Genomic DNA, 20,798 nt, shown 5'->3' with positions numbered 1-20,798 from the left:
CTGTGGTTTTAATTTTTATTTTCTTGTTTCTGGGATGAATTATCCAATAGGAAGGAAATCCCATAAAACGTTTTTCTTGTTTCGCTTGAATGTAGTGGTCATCATTTTGGTTGGGAGCCGAGTCCTTATGCCAGTTACGGTTTTTCAAACATACCGTCTTCGGCACAGTGCACATTTCAGCGCATTATCGGCACAGAGATATGCTAAATAGGCATTGGATTTTTGCAACCTCTTCTATGGGTGTAACTGCGAATTTCACGAATCGCTTCTGGACGGCTTCCAATCGATTTATATACATGTGATAGAAAAAGGATGAGAATGGAAGGGGAATGGGGTGGGAAGGGACAAAGTCCGTTCAATGAAGTTTGGTCGACAACATTCTTGCTAGCTGATTGTTTCCATCCTGCTTTGTCTTGTTATGGGATATGTTTTATTTGGTTTCTTCCAGACATAAGCAATGCGGTTGCGCTGGGAGCATAATGCCAGTTATTAGAAAGCTTGTTAATGCGGTCCGGCATAGAATCTAATACCGATAATTCACCTCCAAGGAAGTTCATGATTGGAGTAGTCTGATTTATGGGTTTAGGTACTAAAGACGTAACCAGAATATTTGATTTGACAACAAATAAGCATTTGGAAACGTTTCTCGAATATTGGTTACAATATTTGCTGGAATCATAGAAAAATTCCAGATTTTTTTACAAATTGTATGTGCCCTAGATTTATATATTTACTACCTAAAGTCTTCCTCGAGCATAAGCGACAGGACATACGAAAAATTCAATGCAAAATCAGGAATATACGCGGAACTACAAACTTCGCATTGATTGATAAAAAATGGAAAACTAAATGAACGGGTTTATTTGATTATAAGTTTCTTAAAAATGTGTTCCCTTCGGCCATAGACAAACTAAATCTTATCGTGGACATACGGAGCTGAACTAGACAGAAATATTACAAAATGAACCGGAAATGGCTTCATAAATTTTTACAGCACTACTTTTCTAACACAATAATGCTGAAGAATGTCTTCAAAATTTGTGTTTTTCTTATATCTTTTTAAAACGATATAACGAATTGTTAGCGCTTTGACCAATAGATTGCTTATTTTACACAAAATTAAGCCGTTTTTTTAAGCGAACGCTAATTTTGACACCGAGTTAGTGGATTGATAGGCGCCGCTAATTTTTCGCTAACTTCAGAAACTCTCCAGTAATTTGAGCCACTTTTCTGCCGAAATATTCAAGGGCGTTTGTGATATAGTAAAGATACTACAACTTGATCGAATCAAGTGCTGTTTACGGCTGTATGGTGGCCTCCAAATTTTGACTGTATCTGAACGTAAAAAAGCTTCTGGACCACAACAGTTAGTCCGGACCTGGAACACGTTTGTCTTTATTTCTAGAGCAAATGGTGCCGAAACTCCATATAAATTTGGGCATCGTTGAGAGACACCTTAAAGTTGAACAAATGAACTGAAGTTGTGGAGTTGTGGTGGGCAAAGGAACAATTTTAACCCGCAAGGTTTTAATTCACTGATTGGTTTTTTTTTGACAAAATATGATTTTTTTACTTTTATGTTCACATGTGGTGTACATTAAGAGTTCTTTTGAAAATAAGAAATAACTTTTGATAACACTTACATAGTACATAGTCAGTTACTACCTAATTGGATACAGAGACGAATAAGTACATAAAGTCCTTACTCGAAATCTCAAAATTAAATAAAAAAAAACGTTGATCAAAAATAATTGAAACTCGATAATTAAAGATTACCTGGGTCGTAAACTTTTTTTATGACACGCTTGGCTTAAACTTTTAATCAATATTGGATAAAGTTGGTTGATAGTTTCACATTGTGGAATTTTCATTCACCTTTCGAAGAAGCACATCACTGTTCGACATACCTATGCAAAAACTTATTTCACTTTCACGAATATAGACACCATAATTCTTGAATTGTGATTTGTGAATCCATCTCATAATGTCCCCAGAAAATTTAAGTTTTAAATTTTAAGATCGACATTGAATTTTAATATTGGATCACATCCCCATTTACTGGAGGATTGCATTCAAGCTTTCTGATCTGAAAAAGTCCATGTCACTTATCACTATAAGAATGATTTCTCATCATCAAAAACGAACGTTGTTTTGCAATACAAGTTTATCGAACTTTATTATCACAAAATTTCATAACCCTGATCATTTTCACATGCCAAAGTTTCCAGTCCGAGTGTTCCGTTTACAGTTTAATTTCAGCCTTCTCGGCCTTTTCCAGGTAACGTTCGACGTAAATGTTCTCGGGATCGTACTTGGTCTTCAGCTGTTGCCATTCCATTGGCCAGTGTTCGGTCATGTACTTGATAGTGCGGATTCCGTCATCATGCTGCTTCTCGCTGCACTTGGCACAGTTGGTTTCGAGGGCTTCCGGCAGGATCATACGCAAATATTTACCCTCAGCAGTGCAAGGACCTTCCTCGAGCAGACACTTCCAGTAGTTCTTGAAGAGCCGGTCCGACTTCAGGATCTCGTCCAGGTTGATGGCATCGTACCGGGTGGAGTACTTGGAGTCATCCTCCTCGGCAACGACCATGGCAACAAGGGCCAGTGCAACGATGAAGAACTTCATGATGTTTTCCGAACCTGGAATACAAATGATCAGTAAGGGTCCCAAGGGTAAGAGCTGCCCTTTTTGTTCAGTTCAGATCACTTTCTACTTACGTTTATCAAATCACTGTCGAAATTTGACTGTGCAGATCTAGGAAAACTTTCAGCTATTTATACTGGCCAAAAATCTCCCCGAACAGCATCCCAAACAAAGAAAGCCTCCATCTTTCTAGTCTGGATTTTCGTAGTTGGCGAAATTGGGAGAAGGAAACTTGGAGTAGGTTTTTTGTCTGCTTTCGTGGGTGCGGTTTAGGTACAATGATGATTGCACAGAATCAATCAACGTTTTCGGTTAGCCAGCCGGGTTATGACGTCATGAAAAATAGCAGAAGAATATGTTGCAAATTTTCGGGAGAAGGATGGATGAAATTAAAGATAATCTATTTTTGATCTATCTTTCTCTCATTCGTCTCGAGAAGGGATCATACATACTCGATCTTTCGATGTAGATAAAGTAAAAAAAAATGTTTGAAAATATAACCAAGTAGAAGTAAGAATAAATCAAATAATAGCTATGTTTTTGAGCTCATGCAGCGATTAAATAATAATTACATGATAAAAAATATAGAATGCAAACATTACAAGACTAGAATTTTTTTTTTTTTCCGGGATTTTAAGCCCAATGGGTTTATTCATCCCAATACAAGACTAGAAATTAGAAGACCAGTGCTTTTGTATAAAGCTTAGTTCTTTTAGAAGTGGGACAGTTACGAATGCGTGTGTCTCGAAAACCATTCATTTGTTCGAAATACTTTCTATGAAGGAAATGAAGGTAATCTTATGATTATTCATGACAAAATTTGAATTTTTTTTTTTATTGTTTTTTGTAAGATTTTTTTACTTTTTTCTTGGTATCTCCCAACGGCCTGCGAACACTTTTTTCAGTCATGATATTTATCAGTTTTTCAACTTTTACTTCGTCTAATCTGTATTCTGGGTGGCTGAATCCTTCTCCTTCAATTTCTGCTACTTTTCGATCCAGAACTTCTCTTTTGAAAGAAACTGAGGGCTATTTAGTGTATACGAAAATTGTTGTTTTTTTTTTCACAGGAACGGAATCTTGGCAAATCAATGACAACCAGCAAACACACATACTTTAATATGCTAGGGACCTTACCAGGAGCTGACATGTTATGGGAATTTGTTTGATATAGGATTTTTCATAAGTTTTGTCGTTCATCAGAAATCATCTATCTCATAGCCTCGGAACCAGCTATACAGTTTTCGAGCTCTGAAACTATAAAAAATTTGTTGTTTGAGATTAGATTTGCACTACTCATAACGAGACAACACTTTAAGCTTATCGAAGAAAAAATTTGCTGAGCATTTCAGCGATCTACACTCAGATTTTTGCTTTATTCAAAATTAGAAATTCTGGTATGAGACTTGACCTCCCTGATGACCCTTAACCGTAGTTGCCGATCATGTGCTTCACTACAATGCTTGATTTAAACTTTGTGGACATTTTTGACAGTGTTTGCATACTTTTCGACCACTCACACACAGTAATTCTTTGAATAATCAACGGTTTTGTCAGCTATCAATTTGATAATGATGATTTTTAAAAGAAAACAATGCAAAACTATTTTTTTCTTTTTCTCTTGCATCGTAAATATCTTAAAAAACGCGTAAATTTAAAATGATGAAAAAATAGGTCGGATACCATAGTACTTTGAAATATACAAGGTAGGCTATTCCGCTCTCTTTCAACGTATTGGTAAGAGGCCCTAAAAATAGTTATGGAAAAAACTGGCAAATGTAAGGAATTTTTCAGAAAATCAATTTTTTCTTGAAATTGACAATCATTAAAATTATGAGAAAAATATGCATTGATGCATTTTAATGCAACGAACAATATTTGGGTTTTCAAAATCGCTAAAAGTAATATGCAACGGGCTTTTGGTCGATTTAAAACTAAAATTTGGTGATTATTTTGCCTTGTGTGGTTTTTGTCTTGTGCAGTTTGAACAAAAAATCAAACAAATTGATTATTTATCACAGAAATATGAAGTATTTTACATCTTTATCAAATTTTGAACATAGACAGAAGAAAATATTTAATTTTTTGCTCTCAAAAAAGAGGGACGGTGATGAAAATTTCTTTTGAATGCTCATTATTTATGGTTCAGATCCGAAAATCCAAAGCAAAAAATAGTTTCTGATGAGCCTGAAGAATCAATCTTTAATCTGAGGCCCTTTTCAAAGGAATCGAATGGCTATTGGTGGAGAAATTAATAATTTTGATTGCTTTCTATATAAAACTGCTAAATTTTCATAACTATTTTTGTTGGTATGCAAGCTTGCTGTGTACATACACGGAGCTTTCAAGTGAGGTTAAGCGCAATGGCCTACCTGTTATTTTCCATGTACTATGGTCGGATACCACTTTTTACAGGCAGCAAAGTGCTGTCAAAATTTTGACTGCTCGTTTAGTAGTAAATGAGCTATCAGTAAGACCTAGTTCACTGGTGTTGGGAAAAAGTGGCAGAAATTTTGACACTTACGGCACATTTTGAAAATTTTGCAATGCAAAAACATTTTCAAGATCTGTGGCCTTCTAGTTATTATTTCTATCACATTTGGCTGAAATAGAAACAGTGCTGTGAAAAAATACAACGCCCCAAGATCTTGAAAACACTTTTGCATGGTAAAATTTTCAAAATGTCAAAATTTGTACCACTTTGTCCCAACACCAGTGAACATGCTCTAAAAGCGAGTGTCCCATTTCTAAAAGAGCTAACGCTGTGAAAAAAACATTAACAGCTAATTTAAATGCTGAAATTAAAAGAACCTCATTTAAATATTTAAAAAAAAGAAATAAAAAATAAAAATTTAAATATATAATAAAAAAAGGTTTAAGATTTCTGATAAAATTTAATATAAAACGGATATTTTTCGGCTTTCGACTTTTAGCTGGATTTCGTGTGTTGAACCATGGGATTTTTCCGACCCAGGTTTCTCGCTAAAAGTTGGAAAACAATTCAAAATAATTGATTTAATAAAAGCGTTTTTAGACTATTTAGATTTCTACATACATATCCACATATGTATATGTTTACATAAATAATTAATGCAATCTTTGATTGATTTTATAAAGCTCATTAAATGTATTCATTCCGAAGTGCAACAGTTGGTACTTACCTTTCTGCCGATTTTCCTCAAGATACTGTTCCATATAATGTCTACGGGAAACGTGCCATGTGCCTTCTAACGGTTTTGAAAACGTGGTAAAACGAATTTATTCCTCCTTGTTAAATAGTCTGAGCCCAATCGTCGTCATTATTGTTTCGATGCGAGCAAAATTGTTTTATCTCAAGGAAGTACATTACAACGTTTTGATTATTCTAATGTGCTTAATAAAACATTGAAGGATTTATTGAATTCGAGAACTAAAATATTGTAAATTAACGAAATAAACAAATTAACATTTAATGATACAATTAACAAGTATAATACTCTATCCAGTTCTGCCAGCACATTTTTCCTCTCACCTACAGATGAAATAGAAATATCCTCCCTAATTAAATCATTTTGCAATCACACTAGTCCAGGTCATGATAATATTAGTGTCTATGTCCTAAAGTCCGTTAGTGACATCATAAGTCCTGTTCTATCTGATATTTTTAATTTTTGTTTTGAACGTAGTATTTATCCTAATAGTCTCAAAATAGCAAAAGTAACACCCATTTTTAAATCCGGAAATCCTTCATTTTGCAATAATTATCGTCCTATTTCAATATTATCAGTAGTTAACAAAATATTAGAAAAAATATTAGCGAGAAGATTACAATCCTTTTTAAACAGCAACAATTTTTTCTATTCCATGCAATATGGCTTTAGAGAAAAATCTTCCACAAATAATGCAGTTATTGAGCTTATTAATAACATCCAATTGAACCTCGATAAAAAAGAAGACGTTCTTGGCCTATTTTTGGATTTATCCAAAGCGTTTGACACGGTTGACAGGAAAATCCTTCTTGAAAAACTTAATTTTGCTGGAGTACGTGGAGCTCCATTAGCCTTGATCAATAGCTACCTTACGAACCGATTTCAATATGTTAATGTAAATAGTTGTCGCAGTAGTTTATCATCAATTGATATTGGAGTTCCCCAGGGTTCTGTACTTGGACCATTGTTTTTTATAGTTTATTTAAACGATATGGCTGCTTTGCCACTTAAAGGAGTTCTCCGGTTATTTGCAGATGACTCTGCATTATTTTATAACAATAACAGCTCAGAAGAAAATGACAATAACCTGTGTTCCGATATGACATTATTGATCGATTTTTTTCGTATAAATAAATTAACTTTAAATATAGATAAATCTAACATCATAGCTTTCAAAACTTCTCAACGGCAAAATTCTAATCCCTTAATTCTTACTAAATCTGTTTTTCCTAGTTTGAAAGTTGTAACTGACTGTAAATATTTAGGAGTTATTTTAGATGACTGTTTGAATTGGAACTTACATATCGATAACTTATTACAAAAACTTAACAAAGTAACAGGTCTAGTTTGTAAAGTCAAACATAGGATTCCGTCTAATATTCTTCATATAATTTATCATTCACTTTTTCAGTCTTTATTAATGTACCTTATTTCTTCTTGGGGCAATGCTTGTAATACTCGAATTAATAAACTTCAAGTAGCACAAAATAAAATCCTACGTCTTATCAATAATCTTCCATATCGCAGTCGTTCTGCTGAACTTTACAATGTAAATAATAACTTAATTCCTGTAAGAGGCCTGTACATATTTCAAATTTGTTGTTTTATTTATCTGAGCATTACAAATAGCACACACTGCAATGTATATTTTGATCGTACCAATCATCAATACTTAACCCGTAATAGAAATATGTTAACCCGCCCTTCGGTCAGTACAACTATTGGAGAACGTTCTTTAGCCTTCAGAGGCGTACAACTTTTTAACTTTCTTGAAGAAAAGTGTGGTCCGTTTCGCAATTATGGTCATTTCAAAAATTCTATAAAGCAGTTTCTTCTTAATTCCAATGTATCATCAACACTTTTAAAATCGTGCAATATTTTTTCATTATATCAAAATTAACCTGCATCATGTATATATTTGAATTTATGTTATTGTTCATTTAGTTTTAAGTTATTTTCATTGCTGAGTTTAATTTCATGATTTGTGTACGCTTTATCATTGATTAGATCATAGATTATAGAATTTAAGATCAATAACAACTCCTTAAACGGCGAAGCCATTGGAGTACTATCTAAAATGTATTAATTTTATGTATCTGTTTGCAATAAATAAATAAATAAATAAATAAATAAATAAATAACCCGCGAAATATCGCGTAACGCTTGATCTCGCCACCACTCACAATTTTCACTAAGATTGAGTTCCTTCGCGATTTTTGACATGCTTCGCGAACCACCCTGTTGTTGAAATGGCACTCACCGCGCAAAAACGTCAAAATTGTGGTGGCTCCGCGACTTTTTTTGCAATCCCAAACGAAAGTTCCCCAAGAATTTATTCGTCCTCAAAAGTGAAATTTAGGCGTAGTTTTCGGAATTCTTGAAATTAAAAGTTGTTGCGACAGGTTGGGCATAATGTCCGAGTGTTGAATTTTGTTTTGGTAAGATCGCGCGCGCTTCTAGGAATACCAGCCAGGCGAAAGGAAAAACGGAACAAATTGCTTATAGGGGGGACATTGTTGAAGACCTCCATCATGACGAGCATGGAGCACGAAGCGATCAAACTGGCACCGTCTGTTGTCGAGAATCCTCCCCCGCAGGATGATCTGGACCTCGAAGAGGGCGAGGTGAGTTGATAAGAAGATTTTTTATCAAAAAGGATCTCGATGATCCTCTTTGTTTCTTTGTAATTTTTCGCTTATGTTGGAAAATTTGTTCGATTTTCTTTATTTCTAATGATTACTCCTCTTTCAGGTGACAGACGAAAGTGAGGAGGGATACACACCGTTGCCTCGGCCTGAACTTGGCAAGCCTACAGAATTTGCGGGCGGAGCGAGTGTGAGCCAACCACGTACTGGTCCCATGGAAATTCCCTCCGATCAAGATGACGACTTGAACGACGACGATGATTCGGATGCCGATTCCGACGATAGCGACGTACGCGGTAGCTTTGTCAAACGTATGCGAGGTGTCAACGATCAAAAGCTACGGGTTAAACCACCACTGGATAAACTTCCACATCCTCAACTGCCGCCGAATCAGCAACGGCTTCCTAGCAAGTATAACATCTGGGCCGAAAGTCTTCAGGAGGACACCCTGATGGAAAACATGCGCGGCTGTGATGTCACACTGAACGGGATGCGCAATCGAGACGTCGAATCGTACGATTACAATCTTAAGTACCGAATGGCCAACGGTACCAATGCATTTCATAGATCACTGAAAAGACGACAGTCGAATTCGGATGACTCGGATGGATACGGGGGAGGAAAACGGTTCCGATCCGCTTCCTTCGGTAGCGTTCACCGGAAGGACCGGATCAGCGTCAAACAGCGGCTTGGCAAACGAAACAGCAGCGATAGCAACAGCAACGACAGTTTTCAAAATGCTCCAAGGTAGGGGTTTCGGTATTGTTTTTCATTTAAGTTTTTGTCTTTTAACATGTATCCTTAAAGCTTAATGTTTCCTTATTGCACAAATATGCACACGCTTTTTGCCTCATCGTGAAAGAAGGTTTTAATCACTGCGCACCCTAGACTAATAAAAAAAATTGATGCCATCATTTACGCATTTAGATTTGCTTCCAGGCACATTTTGGATTTGAAGTTCGACGAAAGCTTTGACAATCAATCGTTTGCCTCGGAACTGGCCAAAAAGTTGTGCGAAGAGAAGGACGACCTGATGTGTAAATATTATGATATTTTATGAAATTAAAATTTCAAATAATATTGACTGTTTGTTCGTTTACAGTAAGAATAGTCAACGTTTTGGGCAAAGAGATACCAGTGAAATTGTTCAAAGAAACACAGAAAATTGAGGCCGATGGTGGAATGCTTATAATGGTACAATCACTAGAAACAAAACTTATTTTCGAAAAGCTAAATAATATTTTTCAAAATCCAGAATGGAGCCCGTCGTCGAACACCGGGTGGCGTGTTTTTGTTCTTACTCAAACACAATGAAGAAATCGACAAGGAGGACAAGAAGTCCATTTTCCTCGAGGACAAGAAAGCCACCATTAAGGAGCGCAAAAACTCACAGGCCATCAACCGGGAGAAGAAGGTCGAAGAGTTGAAGAAAACTCTCAACCGCCAGGTGGCCGAAAACGAACTGCCAACGCGAAGCGATTTGATGATGTCTCATCTGAAACCGGAAACACACAACACCTGTAAGAATGTTTGTTTTTGTTTATTTTCTTAACTGGTTTAATGTAATGATTCACTTTTTGCAGTATCAAACCCACCTCCATCACCAGTGGGTGATGAAAACCGGGAAGGAAGCCCAGATTTCGAGCCTCAAAACGTGCATCTAAACGTCACAAGCCCAGAAAAACGTAAGTTAAATTCAAGAGTACGACAGTTAAATTTTAAAACGTATTTCTAACGTTCACTCTATTTTGTCCACAACAACAGCACAAGCATCGGACAAGCGCCCAGGTTCACCGGCCGCTGCCAGTGGTTTCCGAGAGAAGCAACCGCCAGAGTTGCTCAGCTACGATGACGATTGTCTGGACATGACCTGCGACGACATGGACCTATTCTAGCGAGCAGAAGTGAATCGGAAGTTCTCGACACAGCTACACTGGCTAGTACAATAATCAGAAGATGCGATGCAGGAGTTCGGCGGTCGATTGATGAAAAACTAACCCATTGAAGGGTTTTTGTATAGACTTTTTGCGTGATAGTTGCGAACGAACGAACGGAACCTTTTGCCCTCTTTTGTTGGGCGAACGTGACGGTGTATTTCCGTCTTCAAATAGCACACACAGCCTATTGAGCGGGAAAAAAGAGTGTGTCGATGCTGGAAGCTGAACAGTTCCGCTAATGCAAGAAAATTTTAGGCAAGCTTAAAATGTGAACTGTGGGTTAATCAAATCAATTAATTTGGTACACATACATTACATTGAATTTAACAAAATTTAACGAAAGTTTAAATGAAACCTTCGAACGTTCCTTTGAAAAGTTGATGAAATATGCTACAATAGTTGATAATATTATTGTAGTTTCGTCTCCAAACGTTATTGGTTGGATTACGGAATATAGTTTTTAGTTTTTTTTTTCACCGCGAGGCTAGGCCTTAACTCAGTGATGTGTGAAAAGCTGGTTCATTAGTGCGTGTTTTTATCCAGTGGGTGGATATGTGCCGTATAGATATGGAAAAGTTGAAATGTGAAGAAAAAAATATCGAACACATGTTGAAAGGCAAATTTTTGGCATAGTGAGTCAGGCTAGTTACAGCTTGGCGATTCTGCTGCATACGGGAACGAAAACAAAACAAAAGAATTTTGTAACGTGTACTGAAGAGTTGTGAAACAGAAAAAAGTGCAATGTGTATTGGTGGAAAAACGAAGAACACACATTACTGATAAACAGTTGTTAATATTTTCATGCCATCAGTCTGGGATTTGTCATCGGACACCGGGAAATTCATCTTGACCGTCTCGACTTTACTTTACACAACAACAATCATCAACCAACCACTGCCATTGGAGGCAAAAGGTAAGAATGAGCTTTCTCTGCTTGCTTTTTCATACGCCTTGATTGAGCCCTGATTGGCCCTTGGGTGCAAGGGCCGAAATCATCTACTTTGAGTTGTATATATCAAATAATTATTCATATCTCAATCTATACCTTAAGCAGTTTTTTTTTTTCGACAAAAGTTTTTTATTAAGTCACACATTCATCATTGAAATGTTGGGAAAAATTTCGGTCATGACGGTCAAAACAAGTTTATTTCGATTGTTTGTCTGCAGTGGAACACCTTTCCCTTCGGTTATATTTTGTGAACTTGAATATGTGATGTGATCGTGTACCAGTAATTAAAAAATGTTGCATAATTTTTATCATACTGATTATTTATTTTTTCTCAGATTATATTTTCGGTTGGGTTATTACGATGTTCACAGTTGAAATATTTTTGGATTTCTCATAATTCCGTTTACGAGTTGACGCATAAACTTAAAGCTAATAATCTTCGAAATGTTTCTTTTTTTAACTGAATACAGATTCGATATTCATCTAAAATTACCTACTTGATAGTAAAGTTAATCACACGATATCGTTATCTTCTCATTGATCAAGTTTGGTGTGTTGATAGGTATCCATTTTTCTGTGGTCCACAGAAAAAGAAAATAATGATATTGTATAAAGCGACAGTCATCGATCTTTGTGTAAGCCTAATCAGTTATTCGAATATCACTTAGCGACTTTAGGCATTGAAAGATTACCACAAGTATGAGAGAACCTGCTTAACTAAATTTATCGAATTGTGTATATAACTTTTTATTGGGAAAGTGAAATAACGTAAGCGAAGGAATATTATTCAGGTTTAACATGTCTTACGCAATGCAAAACAATTTAAATTTTTTAATGAAATTTATACGAAAAAATTAATATTTCATTTCGACTTTTTTTGCCTCGTTACTTATAAAGATTAAATAAATAAATTCTAGCTTATGAGAATGTGCACGAATATACATCGGTTTTTTGACACCCACTAGCACACTTTTTCAGCAAAACAAAAATAGAATTCAATCACACTTTAAGGATTCAACACCCATTGGATTCACGCTTTCCAATTCGGATTATAGTTGATCCGATCGTTGCCCAAACCCTTCACGTCAATTCCCAAATCATCGTCCGGTGTGCTTAGCCAGTCACTGTTTGCGCTTTCCGACTTCTTCAAATTTGAATCGGACGTCGATCCGGTGGTATTGTTTGAAGTGGCCGTCGATGTCGTGGCAGTCGTTCGTTCGTCGGATCTTTTCTGATTAGAACTGCTGGTACTGGCAGTTTCGCTTTTTATGGAATTGAGATTATCAAAGCTAGGGCTTTTGGCCAGAACCAGGTTGAGGTTCTTAGAGCTTGGAAATTGATTAAAAATGTTGGGAACCTTTGGAGCGCCCTCATGGGTAGCATTCGCTTGTTTGTCCGTTTTCGGACGAACTATACTTATACCGCTGTCCAGAGCTCCGTATCGATTTTGCGCCGACTTAGGCACATTAGAGTATATCTGGTTCCCCGATCGATTCAACCCACTCTGGTAGCATTGACCAGAGCTCAAACTACCGGTACTTCCCGTTGGTTGAACCAAATATTCTCTCTCAGATCCCGAGCCGCCCCCGATATCACAGTTTTCCCGCGGCATCTGATAAGTGTTTCGTCCTCTCAAACGCCGACTCAGCGAACTTCCTACTACACCCAAGTGCTCGCTGACATCCTGATGGACATCAGAAATGTCCAGCATGTTCAAAAAGGCGCTGTACCATGGTCCACTGTTGTTCCCGTTGATACTGCTACCGATTCCACCACTCAAACTACTGATAGGAATATTGAGCTGGTACGGTTTATGCGGGAAACTATAATGATGAGCCAACGCTGCCAGGAACATCTCAATACAGATGAGGAAATTTTGCAGCTTCGACGAAAGCAATCGCGGATCCTCGTTTCCAACCGACCGAAAGATATCCTTGATAAATCCGAAGTACACCAGAAAGTTGATCAGCACTCCTTGGCTATGAAAACAAAACAGATTTATTGAACTTGTTAAAAATTTAAAATGCGGTTTCTTACAAAAACGAAAAGAAAACGACAGCCTTTATACACAGGAACTTAGGTATCGGCTTCATAGGCTTCAGTTCGTCTTTATTCGCTTTATAGAACAAAACCAAGCAGTACATCGCAATGATCTGGGAGCAGTTGTTGATGAAGACAATGTAAGGGAAAGCGACGTCTGTCTCCAAGATACCTTCCCCATAGACTCCGTTCACTTCACAAATGCTGAAATTAAAAAAAAAACCGTTAATATCCATCAGAGAGCTCGAATTACCGTCTATCACACTTACTAAGCCACAAAAGTGGTTATCGGTCGCACCACCGTGTACTGCAGGATCCCGTGTTTGCAGTTGTGGACGAACTCCCGTCCCGTCGGCCACGGTTCCAGGCAGCACAGCGGAAAAACGTGCCGCACCGGAGGTTTGAACTCCAGCGTTCGCTCCAGATCCATCTCCAGGTTGAGATAATTGAGCAGATACTTCATGAAGTTGTAGATCACGTACGCCTCATAGCACTCGCGGATACTGTCCATGTATATGGCGTGCTGCGGGAACAGCAAGCAGAACCACTGGAAGGGCACCGAGGACGAATGTGGGAAAAGTTGGGAGTTGAAATCTTCGTTGTGCTAGAAGTTGTTTCAATATGTAACTTACCGCATTTAGAGCATAGATAGGAACCATCCAGAGGATTCTGCAGGAAGCAAAAAGTATTGAAGTTAGAAATATTTTTAACGGTTATTGGTTTTGTGTCAACCTCTAAAAGTACTTTAAAGGTTCAGCTCTGGGATCCAGAGCAGAAACGTCTGTATATCTAGTAAATGTACGTTTAAAAGAATTCATCTTTCCATAACCTTTTAGCAAATCAAATATGAAGAAAATTGGAGTACACTCGTAAATCCTTTGGTGGGCCATCCTGTTGCCATTAGTGGTGCATGTATGTCGTCCCTGTAACAAACCCGACGAGTCTAGTGGGACTAGACGATGAAGTTTCAGGTATCGATAAGCTGCTGTGTCAATTTTTCAAGTGACTCCTGGTCCGATGACCACCATCTGCTTTATCACTTGACGACCTTCCATGGCACCGTCCAGCGATTTCCCAGTGGCTCTGGCCCGACGATCTTGTTTGGCTCGGATTCGACACTCTTCTTTTGCCTCGACGCCTTACCAAAGTATTTTTTTCAAGTATGCTTTTAATTATCATTTTTGCAAGGAGAGTGAACAACATAGAGCTTAACAATGTTGTACAAACTTAATGTAGACGATATAACGAACAACTTCGTAGAACAAACTTTACCTCTATCTTGCTTCTGTAAAAAGTTAGATTATGATGTCACCTTGCGTCGAGTAACTTTGTCGAAGATACCGATGAGCTGCAACCAAGCCTCTGGTCTGCAGTCAACGATCTTCCAATGCACCTGTCCGACGACATACCGTGGTTACTGACTTGTTGACCTACTGAAGTTCAATTAGGTTGACGAGGTAACGCAAGAGAACGAACAACGCAATCCGTTAGTCTCTCAATACGGAGTTCGTTGTTTAGGGCTCCCATTCGGCTTAGAGTCGATCCACGAAGCAGCAGCACACAATGGATACTAGTTCTTCTGTCAGTTAGCGCTATCAGCTATCAGCAACCAGCAGGGTGCATGGAGTAGGTTGTAGACGGTGTGGTACTTCTAGCTGTGCTTCTAGTCACATATCAACCCGTTTTGTATGAAACCAGCTAAGTTTAAGGATTGTTCAGGATTTCCAGCATTTCAGAAGGCATTGCCGGAGCTGTTGCGTTTACCGAAGTCGTCGTTTACGCTACCGGGAATGTCCAAGGAGCATCGAATCCAGCTACGATTGTACTATCTGTTGAGATTCGTCTCATCGAAGCGAACGATGAGATGAATAGCAATACACGCACGTTGTTTGTTTATCACGTGTAAACAATTAGTAAATGTAACTGATTGTTTAGTATAAAACCAAATACTAAGAAAGTATTCCAGTACCACTGATATACTGATATAACACTGAGCTCCCTTTCCATCAACCATCATCTCAATAGTTTATAATTATACCCTTGGTAGTGATGGCGCTAGTGAAATAGGAAATGGTCACACAGGAGCCTATGGTTCAGGAATGATGAGCTAGATGTCGCCCAGAGCTCTGGGCGATAACATTCATTTGCTTAGGAAGTTACATCAGTTCATCAGTGTTTCTACCACCAAGAACAGAACAAGTCTCTCCTTTCCACTGCCCAAGTGCTTTCTCCAACAGGTTATGGGCCCAGCTCTAGTGGAAAGGAGGAGAAGCAGAATCAATAGCGGCAAGAAGAACCAGCGCCTGAGCCAGGAAGGACAACGAGTTGAAACCAAGAAAGGACAACGGGCCAGAAACCAGAACCACTGGAAGGTCGTGGGTGCAGAGCTATTGGGAGGTTGTTGTGCCGGAGTGAATGTCGTCGGGCTGGATCTACTAGGAGCCATCAGGCCTCAGGAAAGGCGTCAAGGCGCAGGGGTAAGCTTCGAGCAAGGAAGTCAATGCCAGAATCGGAGCGTGCGTTGAAGAGGAGCAGCCCCATCTTCAGGAGGAGCCGCCGGATGCAGTCAGAAGACTGCGGAATGCGTGTGTTGAAGAGGAGTGTTGAGATTCGTCTCATCCACGCAATCGATGAGAAGAAAAGCAACACACGCATGATGTTTGTTTATCATGTATAAACAACTATTTATTTTATTTACATAGTATTCCGTCTCACGACATAACTTGACGAACATAATTCCTAAAATTCACTCTGTCCATGGCAACCGTTCTCCAATTTCTCGGGCACCTCACGTTCGCCAGATCACGCTCCATTTGGTCTAACCACCTCGCTCGTTGCGGCCCCGCTTGTCTTGTTCCTACCGGATTCGTAGCGAACACCTGTTTTGCAGAACGGTCGTCCGGCATTCTCGCAACGTGTCCCGCCCAGCGTATCCGGCCAGCCTTCACCACCTTGTGGATACTATATTCGCCGTAGAGTCGCGCGAGCTCGTGGTTCATCCTTCGTCTCCACACTCCGTCTTCCTGTACGCCGCCAAAGATGGTTCTTAACACTCGTCGCTCGAATACTTCGAGTGTACGCAGGTCCTCCTCGAGCAATATCCATGTCTCGTGCCCGTAGAGAACAGCCGGCCTAATGAGCGTCATATACAGGTTATACTTCGTGCGAGGGCTAAGTCTTCTCGACCGCAGTTGCTTGTGGAGTCCATAGTAGGCACGACTTCCGCTGATAATTCGCCGCCGGATCTCACGGCTGATGTCATTGTCTGCGGTCACCAGTGAGCCGAGATAGACAAAGTCTTCGACTATCTCCAGCTCGTCGCCGTCGATCGTGACCTTGTTATTACTGGACAAGCGGGTACGGTCGGTCTCGGATCCGCAGGTCAGCATGTACTTCGTCTTGGAGGTATTAATCATAAACCCAATCCTTCCTGCTTCGCGTTTCAGTTTGCGGTAGATCTCCTCCACCGCCGCAGATGATCTGCTGATTATATCAATGTCATCGGCAAAGCAGATAAGTTGACTGGATCTGTTGAAAATCGTGCCCCGCATTTCGCCCACCGTTCGTCGAATAACACCTTCTAGCGCCACGTTGAACATCATGCAGGATAGACCATCACCTTGTCGAAGCCCCCTGCGCGATTCGAATGAACTCGACAATTCACCCGAAATCCGCACACAGCACTGCGTTCCATCCATCGTCGCCTTGATCAGTCTGATCAGCATCCCGGAAAAGCCGTTCTCGTCCATGGTTTTCCATAGCTCGTTACGGTCGATCGTGTCGTATGCGGCTTTGAAGTCGATGAATAGATGGTGCGTAGGGACTTGGTGTTCACGGCATTTTTGGAGGATTTGTAATGTGAATATCTGGTCCGTCGTAGACCGTCCCTCCATGAAGCCGACCTGATGACTTCTAACGAATCTGTTTGCTTGTAGCGTTAGGCGGCGGAGTAGGATTCGGGACAATACTTTGTAGGCGGCATTGAGGACAGTGATCGCTCGGTAGTTCTCACAGTCCAATTTGTCGCCCTTCTTGTAGATGGGGCATATTACCCCCAAGGGATGAGAATGGGAGGGGAATAGGAAACTAGAAACTAGGTCCGACATAGAATCTTACACCAATAATTCCACCTCCAAGGAAGTTCATTATCAGAGTAGAGTCTGATTTGTGGGTGTCGTCATCGCCAACCGAAATAAAGTCTGGAGTGGAAGTCTGCCGAGTAGAGTGTTGTTCGATCCTTCTACAACTACACCGTTAAGTAATGATTTTTTTGCGTTGGGTATCTCGGGGATACTTAGCTTGCATGGTAGGATAAATCTATTGTGGTGACGCCGTTCCCTACAAATCAATATGCGGGGATAAGATTTGATCTTCTCTGATGCAATTATCGGAGACGTAACGTCCGCGCGCGTGCTATAAACCATATAAACCTTTCAGCAACCAAAATGTAAACAAAAAAAGTCTCAGCAACCGAAATCGCAGTTCAAGTTGCCTAGTGTAGGCGAGGCTTAAGCGAAATTCGATACGCTTCCTAGCGGTACTCAATGTCAATAGCAGAGTGAGCGATTATCGCTTTTGGAAGAGTGTTACCCCAGTTGGAAAATTACTTCTGAAATTATTGAAAAATCGATACAGACGCACCAAATAGGCAGGAAAGCTGCATTTTTTTCTCTATAGGGTAGTTCTATGCCAAACTTGCATATAGGCTGACTGGTCTTTGGCAATGTCGACGGATAGCCATCTATCTTGCCATGAATTTATCAAAATGTACCCTCCAAAAAGTCATACCAGTGTAGTCAAAGTGTGGGGACGAGATCAGATAAGGGTACATGCTGAGAATGGAATCGTCTCTGAGTATTACCGTGTAGCGCACCAACGCGAAGATGATCCTCAAAGGAAAGCTTCACGGCAGTTCGGGGTTGGACCATGTCAGAGGGCCCAATTGGAGAAATCGATATAGACAAACTACTTGTCTGATTTCAATTCTCTCCAATTTTAATACTTATCATAGTGTCTAAGAATCATACTCACTCAAACTTTACGAATTGTTAGGGGCAAGCGCAAAATGTGAGCATTTCCCTCAGAGTGCGAACATTCTCAAGTCATTCGTAAACTATTCATTTACCATACTATTTAGCAAATCAATATTTATCTCAGAAATAACCTTCGAAAGGCCACATAACTCAAGTAATAAACAAAAAAGAAAAGATCGTAGAACAATCAGTGGCCAAGACAAGACAATGTTTAACCAGCTAAGATTGATAAGGATCTATTCTGGGCAGCCCCAGCAATGAAAACGAAGGCGCCAATTGAAGTGGACTGATATATTTACTTATATTACAAACTTGAACGAGGCGACGAGATCGTTAATTAATTGTATACGAATCGATCAATTGAAATTGAAAACTGAGTCAAATTTACCGTATAAGCTGCCTACCTGACCTGCTTGATTGCAACTCCAACAGTAAGCAACTGGATGGTCGTTGGTCAGTTACTGTTCTACTTTGGTGCTAATTTTATCGACCACCTCAAGTTATCAGAACTCCAAACATAGTCCCCATGTTCAAATGTGACTGAAAGTTCTTAGATTAGAAAGTTGACTTCTAGAACAGAAATATTCAACTCTGAGCAAAGTTTGGATTGTGTACGGTATTTTGAAGCCTGAAGCCTTATCAGTTTTCTGGTGTGTTTGTTCTGAGCGAAGTTTTTGAAACAGATTTACGCTTCAGCAACAATTCAATTTTGCATTTTTTTCTTTTTTCGCTATAGGTACCCATGAATGATTCATCCAACTAACTAAGACGGTGTTAAAAATTTGGGACACTTTAATTTAAAATATGCATATGGCGAATGAGTTTAGAACGAATTTAGATGATTTGATGATTTAGAAACTTCAAAAGAATATCCTAAATTAATCTGCCCATCAGGAAACATCGAAATTTAATGTTTTTTCTTATTTTAAGTTCTCTGTTTTTTAAGTTTAACTTCAAATGAATGTTGAAACAAGGCGAATCGAGATTTTTTGGCACGGACATACCGGCTGTAAAATTAAACCTTACTTTACCTATCGTAAACGCTATCTTAGTCGCTAACTCACCTGATAATGTGTTTCTGCAATATTGGCTTAGTGAAATGCACAATATGTTGTGTAATTTGCCAGATCGAAACGGGAAGCGCCGATATGACGAACAATCCTCCGATCAGAATCAACTGATCCTTCCGTGTGAAGCCATCCTTGACAGAGTTAACAATTAACAGGGGAACGACGATGATCACAAACAACGCATAGACCAGGACCAGCAGTGGTAGGATCCAGGCCCGCCACTGGGCACAAAACCCTCGGATTCCATCGGTACACATTTTCCGAAATCGAAAGGGATTCTTTTCTTGGAATAACTTTATTCAACCTTCTTCGACCCAAACGTTTAAAAAAATATTATTTAAAGGGGTCAAACATCGTTAATGTTGTTTTTGGCTTGGCACTTCCTAGTTCAGAGCTTGCAGTAATTTTTTCTCAGGACTATCAACTTTCACTGTACACAATGACAAAGCAATCGAAATACGTAATTTGATTACACTCTGTTCTATATAAATTTTGCACGAAAACGAAGTCAAAACTATCCAAAAAAAAATGTATCCACAATTTGCCCAGAGTATTTCCAACGAAAACTAATTCCCTGGAGTGTTTATTTTGTAATGCAATCGACGTGTAACAAATATAATAATGCAATCCACTGCAATTGTTGATGGCGTTTGCGATGCGTCTTTTCCCAGTCTGGTTCGTCGGGCTGGCGACAAATTAATGTTTTGATTTTTTTTTTTTGAATGAAATTCTCTCTCAAAACTCGCTCCGAACTCGCTAACTTTCAGCTACTCAGTTCAGAGTGGCGGTTACTCACACGGTAAACAAAGTTACTCTGTTCTGTATAAAAATCCATACAGATTCGAGAAAAGTGTCTCCACTTAGTTTTAAGTTTGGGCGCTTTACGCAGAGCGTGAGCAAAAAGCTTTTATACATTCGAAAGCTTTCAGCCAGTTAGTCAATTCTGTATATTTTGACATGGGGATGCCCATACATTTTGGAAATTTCACTGCAAAAGTAGAGTTGGAAGGAATTTCTTCAAAAAAAAAATGTTTTCAACATTTAACTTTTTATTCATATCGATCAATGTAATAATTGGAACGATTTAATCACAATAAATCAATAACTTTACGGTGTCTGCAAGTGACGGGCGATATTAAAAGGCTTCCTTCTCTTTGGTTGTCAGTTGCAGTTCCTTGGGGGCGATCGTTACCGAAGATTATTATCTTTCAGGGCTTTTTTCGAAGCCGGCTCGGTTCTGTTATGGACCTCACAGTCTCCAGCTTCCGGTACGGATTTGCTTCCGTTCG

At 39.1% G+C, this 20,798-nt stretch overlaps 3 protein-coding genes across 4 annotated transcripts; 1 reads left to right on the top strand and 2 right to left on the bottom strand.

The window, feature by feature from the left end:
- Window positions 1-2,204: 2,204 nt before the first annotated feature.
- LOC129745777 (ejaculatory bulb-specific protein 3-like) lies at window positions 2,205-2,853 on the bottom strand. The gene is made up of 2 exons (XM_055739117.1): window positions 2,722-2,853; window positions 2,205-2,643 (listed from the first exon to the last, which is right to left on the bottom strand). The coding sequence occupies exon 2, from the start codon at window positions 2,627-2,629 to the stop codon at window positions 2,243-2,245; it is 387 nt and encodes a 128-aa protein (XP_055595092.1). The 5' UTR covers window positions 2,630-2,643; window positions 2,722-2,853; the 3' UTR covers window positions 2,205-2,242.
- A 5,267-nt stretch (window positions 2,854-8,120) lies between these two features.
- On the top strand, window positions 8,121-10,757 carry LOC129744991 (phosphorylated adapter RNA export protein). Of its 2 annotated transcripts, none has more exons than XM_055737814.1 (7): window positions 8,121-8,459; window positions 8,587-9,227; window positions 9,408-9,517; window positions 9,583-9,674; window positions 9,736-10,000; window positions 10,064-10,165; window positions 10,245-10,757. In XM_055737814.1, exons 1-7 carry the CDS (start codon window positions 8,367-8,369, stop codon window positions 10,373-10,375), a joined length of 1,434 nt encoding a protein of 477 aa, XP_055593789.1. In that variant the 5' UTR covers window positions 8,121-8,366; the 3' UTR covers window positions 10,376-10,757. The 2 variants fall into 2 exon arrangements, with proteins under 2 accessions (XP_055593789.1, XP_055593790.1); XM_055737815.1 differs by having other exon boundaries at window positions 8,122-8,459; window positions 9,420-9,517; window positions 10,245-10,756.
- A 908-nt stretch (window positions 10,758-11,665) lies between these two features.
- Window positions 11,666-20,199, bottom strand: LOC129747711 (transmembrane protein 184C). The gene is made up of 5 exons (XM_055742038.1): window positions 19,504-20,199; window positions 14,039-14,075; window positions 13,676-13,953; window positions 13,404-13,610; window positions 11,666-13,345 (listed from the first exon to the last, which is right to left on the bottom strand). The coding sequence occupies exons 1-5, from the start codon at window positions 19,764-19,766 to the stop codon at window positions 12,397-12,399; spliced, it is 1,734 nt and encodes a 577-aa protein (XP_055598013.1). The 5' UTR covers window positions 19,767-20,199; the 3' UTR covers window positions 11,666-12,396.
- Window positions 20,200-20,798: the final 599 nt, after the last annotated feature.

The sequence above is a fragment of the Uranotaenia lowii genome, chromosome 2, assembly GCF_029784155.1.
Source record: "Uranotaenia lowii strain MFRU-FL chromosome 2, ASM2978415v1, whole genome shotgun sequence".
NCBI lineage: Eukaryota > Metazoa > Arthropoda > Insecta > Diptera > Culicidae > Uranotaenia > Uranotaenia lowii.
Note: the sequence above shows the minus strand (reverse complement) of the source record. Positions and strands in the feature narration are given on the sequence as shown.

Excerpts from the sequence above, each read along its gene's own strand:
- LOC129745777 (XM_055739117.1), bottom strand. The coding sequence starts at position 2,629 with ATGAAGTTCTTCATCGTTGCACTGGCCCTTGTTGCCATGGTCGTTGCC.
- LOC129747711 (XM_055742038.1), bottom strand. The coding sequence starts at position 19,766 with ATGTGTACCGATGGAATCCGAGGGTTTTGTGCCCAGTGGCGGGCCTGG. Across the intron at positions 14,076-19,503 it reads TTGCAGAAACACATTATCAG|AATCCTCTGGATGGTTCCTA; the intron begins GTGAGTTAGCGA and ends TGCTTCCTGCAG. Across the intron at positions 13,611-13,675 it reads ATAACCACTTTTGTGGCTTA|CATTTGTGAAGTGAACGGAG; the intron begins GTAAGTGTGATA and ends TTTTAATTTCAG.
- LOC129744991 (XM_055737814.1), top strand. The coding sequence starts at position 8,367 with ATGACGAGCATGGAGCACGAAGCGATCAAACTGGCACCGTCTGTTGTC. Across the intron at positions 9,675-9,735 it reads ATGGTGGAATGCTTATAATG|AATGGAGCCCGTCGTCGAAC; the intron begins GTACAATCACTA and ends TTCAAAATCCAG. Across the intron at positions 10,001-10,063 it reads ACCGGAAACACACAACACCT|TATCAAACCCACCTCCATCA; the intron begins GTAAGAATGTTT and ends CACTTTTTGCAG.